The 6,856-nt window shown below is 33.9% G+C and overlaps 1 protein-coding gene across 1 annotated transcript; it reads left to right on the top strand.

Annotated features, from left to right (window-relative positions):
• LOC109847445 (transcription factor bHLH100) lies at positions 402–1,634 on the top strand. The gene is made up of 3 exons (XM_020416672.1): positions 402–730; positions 983–1,324; positions 1,417–1,634. The coding sequence occupies exons 1-3, from the start codon at positions 410–412 to the stop codon at positions 1,501–1,503; spliced, it is 750 nt and encodes a 249-aa protein (XP_020272261.1). The 5' UTR covers positions 402–409; the 3' UTR covers positions 1,504–1,634.

The following is a 6,856-nucleotide window of genomic DNA, read 5'->3' as shown; positions in this document are numbered from 1 at the left end:
ATGAGGTTAGGGTTAGGGTTTGGAGTAGATTGAGGTTAGGGTTTGTATTGGACGGTGGAGAGTAGATTGACTTTCAGATGGAGGTTGAGATTAAGATCTATTTCATAACCTCTGCTTTTGTACCATGTTATGAAATAGACTGATAGTTTTATTCGTGAAAAGAAGTAGATTACATAGGATACAAGAGTGGATGCGGTCACAGGTTAATTACCCACTAACCCAATTATAACTAAACATAATCTTATAACTATCTAATTTTACATAAACAATAACAATAATCAATGCATAAGTACATATATAAAATCTCCCACTATCCTTACTTTAATAGCCTACATGTGTAGGATTCATTATAAATTTGGCGGAAAGCTTACATCCTTGATAAGCTTAAGCTGAATCAAAACTCTCCAACATGTTGCCCCTTTCTCCTAGCAATATTGTTCCAGACTTCGAATGGCAATTTGAAGAGCAAATGATGCATGAATTTCCTTGCGATGATCTATTTGCACGCTACAACTTTCAAGAAACTGATACATCCCACAATGCGAGCAATTCTTCGCCTCAACCCCAAGATTTTGAGTATGATGGCACCCAAAACTCTGGTGATGGAAACAAGAAACTTCAAATTTCAATGAAGAAATCATGCCAACATGACTATGAGAGAGAGCGAAGGGAGAAGCTGAATAAGCTCTACTCCTCCCTCAGAGAACTTCTACCGGAGAAGGATAAACGAGTACGTCATGCCTCGTAAACCTTTACTATATTTAGTCTTGGGTAAATTGCAGATAAGCTCCTTATCTATACCCTGACTATTTGCACTTACAACTCATCAACTATTTTACTAGCACGGAAGTTCAGTGCTATATATCAATTTGTTGAGGGGTGATAATGCAACTCAAAGTACAAATGAGGGGGGCTATCTGCAATTAACCCTTTAATAAAAAGGAGTTCTTCTAAATTGATTATAAGATATTTCATTGTGCAGAAGAAATTGAGTATTCCATGTACAATTGCCCGGGTACTAAAATATATACCTGAACTGCAAAAGCGCGTCGAGAGGTTGAAATGCTCAAAAGAAGACCTTTTATTGAGGGTACCAAATGATGAATTAGAATCAAACTGCAACAAAGGCATGAGTAATCCAGTGGTTTCAGCAATATGTCTGAGTAAAAAAGAGATCATGATCCAAATCTGCATCTCGAACACAAGTTCAATGATTCCTATGTCGAAAGTTATAAGAGTTTTGGAGAGAGAAGGACTACAACTCTTGAATGCCACGACTCACACCTCTCATGATAATAAAACCTTCTATTCTCTTCATCTTCAGGTTAAATTTACTGTTTGTTTTCTGGGATATAACCTATTTTCATATTTCAATTAATTTTTATTTTTATTTTTATTTTTATTTTCCTTGAACAGGTAAAGAAAGCTATGAGGATGGAGAAAGAAATCTTCTGTGAGAAACTGATGAATTCTTTTAGTGAAAAACAATCAGCAGCAAAATAGTACCGTGATGCATATATAATATTCGAGATAAATACAAAGAATGGATTTACAGTTTATAGATATGTTCTGATGTAAATGAGTAAATCTATCTCTGTATAGCTTGAGTTTTCTAATTTGATGAGTTGTACTAAACCTGGGTATTAATTCTCGGGTTTACAGTGATGTATATAATATTTTCCTATTTGTGGATGAAAAGTTTTACTTCATTGATGAAATAATAATAATAATAATTATTATTATTATTATTATTATTATTAAATAAATAAAGTTCTTCGATCGAGTTCAACTGTAAGAAATTATTTCCTATGAGTGGATAAAGTAGAGGGTACCAAAGATTTTTGTTCAGCTTCTGCCAAGATTGTAGAAACCGATTTGGAAGAGCTGAATTCTCATGAAATAAATTTTGGATTTTCTTTTTGTTTTTGAGGGTAAATTATGGAATTCTAAGTTTTTATGCATAATGTTTTAGACATAATTTGAGTCAAATATTATCGTCATCATCAGTTAATCTCAAAATAATCTATATGTAATCCAATTACATGACAAACATTTCACTTAAAAGGGTAGTCATGGATAATTTCGACATAAGCATAAGAATTATAACATGGAAATATAATTTAAAATTATTTTCGAATTTGAATATCCATGACCAGAAAACAGGAATGAATTGTATCAACTATATTTTCTGTCAAGGAGTACATGATGCAAGGGGAACTAGTAAACATAATGCAAGGGCCTCTGAATGGGGCAATTAAATAACGGGAATATTGTTTGGAGGAACTAAAAAAACTTGGGCTATGCATCCTCCTCCCCCAACTAGAGTCAACCCATTGTAAGCTCTTTGACCCAAGTTTTCATACTAAAACACCTCTAGCCTAACATTGTATATGTACTTTATAGTGTATTTTTAAGTATTGTTCATTTTACCTTTTTGTACCCATTTGTGGAGGGTGTAAAGTATTTTGTCTTATTGGTCAGCATATCATGTCATCATGAAGTCAAAAGTCACTTACGATTGGGGTTATGGCTGGAGATCATTTTTGGAGGGAAAGGGAAAATTGGAGGGAAACCTACTAAGTTCCCTCCAAAATAATACCTCATCTCAATATAATATTTTCTTCCCTCTTTAGATCTACTCATAAGACATTCAACAACCAAAATATTCTTAACTTTTTCCTCTTAACTTCTTCAACAACCAAAATGGAAGATTCTTTAATGTGTATAATTTTATTTAACACTAATGCAACCCTCATTAAAGTCAATTCTGCAATAAGTTTAGTTGAATTGAAGATGCAAGCTGCAGAGAATTTTAGAGTATTGTACAAAAGTTTGTTGATAAGTTACTCTTTTGAGAAGTTTCCTAATGTCTCGTTTGAGCTTTCAAAAGATGAAGATATTCTCAATATGATAGATTATCATCGTTCAATGGGGTTAAATATGATAACCATGACTGTTACTAAAAGAGATGAAGGATCCACGCATGCCATAGGAACAGAAACAGAGCTTAAGTAAGTATACAAAAGAATATTTTCAGGTTCTGGATACACATTATAACAGTAACTATGATCTTTACGTCATATATGTGACCTGAAGACATCCAACGTGACATATTGACTATATTTGTGACATATTGACTTTATTTGTGATATTTACGTCTTATATGTGACTTTACTGGTGATTATTACACCTGACTTATATGTATGTTACATTCAACTTGTAGTGTTCCTAATGTAAGCTCAAACTCATCGGAGCATATCGATGAACCTTATGAGAGTATCTCAATCAAGGAATCAGAGAGGATCCCAAATGGAAATTCTCAAGGAGAGCATGTGTGGATGATGAATGACGTAGTAAGTGACTCGTCACGGATACCAGCATGGTGACACGAGGCAATTACTAGAAAGGGGTAGCAATTTGAAAGAGCAAAAGAAGTTAGAATGGCTCTTATATACTACACTATAGCTAAGAAGTTCTCTTTTAATATGTTAACAATGAGCCAAAACGTATTCGTGCTAGTTGCATGTTAAGAAAAGAAACAAAATGCCTGTGGTTGCTTTTTGCTTCACCATTGAGCTATGTGTCGACCTTTTCTATAAAAAAAATTGTTCCTCAACATACTTGTGGACAACGTAACAGCACAGCTAGTCACTCCAAAGCATCAAGAAGGTGGATTACAAGTATGCTACAATCAATTATGAAGAGGCATCCATATACTACCCTAACTGACATTAGAAAGGAATTGTACTCTCAATATTGCTTAAAAGTTAATTATTCTAAAGCTTGGCATGCTAAGGAGACAGCAAAAACCAAATATTTGGTTGCGCAAGGCATTCATATGATTTACTATCCTGGTTAGTCCATTAATTTGTTGATGTCTACTTTAGAACATATATGTATCACAGTTAACCGTAAATGTGACATGTTAGAACGCTATGTGACAAATACGCGTCTCATGTGATATTTCAATGTTATATGTAACAATTAAATCCTACATGTGATAGTTCGGCCTTATATGTGATATTTAGACCTGATTTGTGACGTTTGAGTATTACATGTGATAGTTAGATCTTGTTCATCATTTAACAAGTTATTTGTCCTTTTAACCATCATTTTAAAGTACGAAATGTAGGTGATGGAAACAAACACATACAGTGTCTTCATCATTAAACAAGAAGAAAGAAGATTCAAACGTTTATTTGTGACCTATGATGCATGCATACAGGGGTTTCTCAAGGGATGTAGGCCATTGCTCTTTCTAGATGAGACCTTTCTGAAAGATCGCTACAAAGGGATCTTATTAGGTGCGACTGCTTATGATGGTAATTAAGACATATTTCCACTCGGATTTTGCGTTTGTGACCAAGAAAATAAAGCGAATTGGAGTTGGTTTATTCAAGGATTGCGGTATATTTTGTACAATCGAACAGAACCATACAATCCACCATATCCTCTAGTAATTTTCTTAGATACCGACAAAGGAATAAAACTGTCTTTAAAAGATATAATTCCAGATGTGTACCACTCTAGATGTGTACTTCATCTTGTTGAGAATTATAAATTAAAGCTTAGATAGATGTGTTTTGCCTCAAGTGCTGCTCAACCTATTTCAAAATTGTTGGAGTTTGCTGCATACAAGTACACGGAAAGAGAATTTAAAGATGTTTTATATGAGAGTAGGATGACGGATCAAAGAGCTTACCAAGTAGCTCTAAGTTATGGTCTAAATAATTGGGCGAATTCTGTATTTCCTAGTATAAGGTACGTCAAATATCAGTCATTTTCTATGAATTTGAGTTATTAAATGTCACATTATGCTTTTATATGTGACATTCGTCTGTTATGTGTGACCTTTACTTGTATCATGTGGCAATACGCCATTATATGTGACTCTTAGTTGTGTGCTTTGATATTTTGATGTTGTTTGTGACGTTTGTTGTTTATATGTGGCACATTGCTGTAATTTGTGATAGTGAATTTTTGTTTGATACACAGATATGATCATATCACTTCTAATGTTGCTGAATCTTTCAACAATTGTATTTGTATGGTGAGAACACTTCCTATTTGTGATATGATGGATCACATTTGTGTGCAAATTATGGAAAGGATGAATACTCTCCGCGAGATGGTAACAAAATGGAATAGCTATCTATGTCCTGAAGCGAAAAAATTCTCCAAGAAAATTACATGAAGGGAAGCATTCTTGAAGTATCGCATTCTACACCTGAAATCTTCGAGGTATCATCACAAAAATTAGTACAAGTTGATTTGAAACACAAAACATGTACGTGTCGTGCATGGGATATATTGTGAATACCATGTAAACATGCATGTGCTGCTAATAACTTTATGCATAGATATGTGTATCAATTTTGTGATTGGTTCATAACGACTGAAGCAATAATATCGCATATTAACTATAAATAAATATCACAATTAAACAATACATATTAGGGACAAATGTCACATATGGGGCACAAACGTCACATATCAGTATCATATATCACATGGAAAAGACAATAATCACATAAACATATATTAACTACAAATATCACAATTAAACAATGCATAGCAGGGACAAATATCATAAATGGGGCACAAATGTTATATATTAGTGTGATATATCACATGTAAATGGTAATAATCACATATAACAAGATAATATCACATTTAACTACAAATAAATACCACACTTAAACAATACATATCAGGGACAAATGTCACATATGGGGCACAAACGTCACATATAAGTATCATATATCACATGTAAAAGATAATAATTACATAAAAGGGGATAATATCGCATATTAACTACAAATATCACAAATAAACATTGCATTGTAGGGACAAATATCACATATGGGGCACAAACGTCACATATTAGCGTGATATATCATACGTAAATGGCAATGATCATAGATAAGGTGCAAATGCAATATATTAATTACAAATAACACAGATAACTCACTGATAGCAAGGGAGCACAACCGCTAAGATACATCTGCCTCTTTTAGCTATCTTCACAGCCTTGAAAGAATCCCACAATTCTTTGTAGATGATTGTCGCCCATGGGAAATGATCAACCAAATCTATCCTAGTCATATACTTGAACATATGCCGTGGTGCATTCATTCTAGCGGTTGGAGTCCATATCATTGTGAGTTGATAAAGGATTTGAAGCATAACAAAATCTGAAACATCCGATTTCTTTTTCGACTGAATTAATTTATCCAATAAGGCCTCAATTTAATCTCGGCCACTCTTGTATTTTTCTTGTTGCTTATTGCTGAAGTATGTAGTCCATATCCTATTCTTCGTATCGCGATTCTCTTCCGGTTTCTCCCTTTCATCCTTAAATCGGGTATGTTTTAGCAATCAATTTACATCAAATGTGTAGGCTTGTTTTCTCCCCGTTTGGCTATCCTTGAAAAAAAAACATTCATGTGGCTAAATCTAGATGATTTAGCAGTAGCATGATCGTGGCTTTGACGGATGGAATTACTCCAAAACTAACATAGTTTTGGAAATTGGAGGATCCTTAAGCCTTCCAATGTTCGGCCCTTATTCGTGGAACAATTTTATCCATGAATTCACAATATCCACGTATATTACAACAAATTCTGATATCACGCTTCCTGTAAAACACAACACGAGATACTAAATCTACTTAGGGTTCTAATACAGATAAATTCATAATGCCAAACAAATTAAATGAACAAATATGAATAATTCAGTTGATACTTACAACTCAGGCTTTATTGTTGCAGATTCAGATGACTGAGATGATGAATTCGTCATCCCGTATTTTTAGCGGCGAGTGTCACTGTTCGGTGAAGAAGAGGGACTCCAGCGA

This window comes from Asparagus officinalis, chromosome 7 (assembly GCF_001876935.1).
Source record: "Asparagus officinalis chromosome 7, Aspof.V1, whole genome shotgun sequence".
NCBI classification, from domain to species: domain Eukaryota; kingdom Viridiplantae; phylum Streptophyta; class Magnoliopsida; order Asparagales; family Asparagaceae; genus Asparagus; species Asparagus officinalis.
The sequence above is the reverse complement of the archived record's forward strand: the minus strand, read 5'-3'. Positions and strand labels throughout refer to the sequence as shown.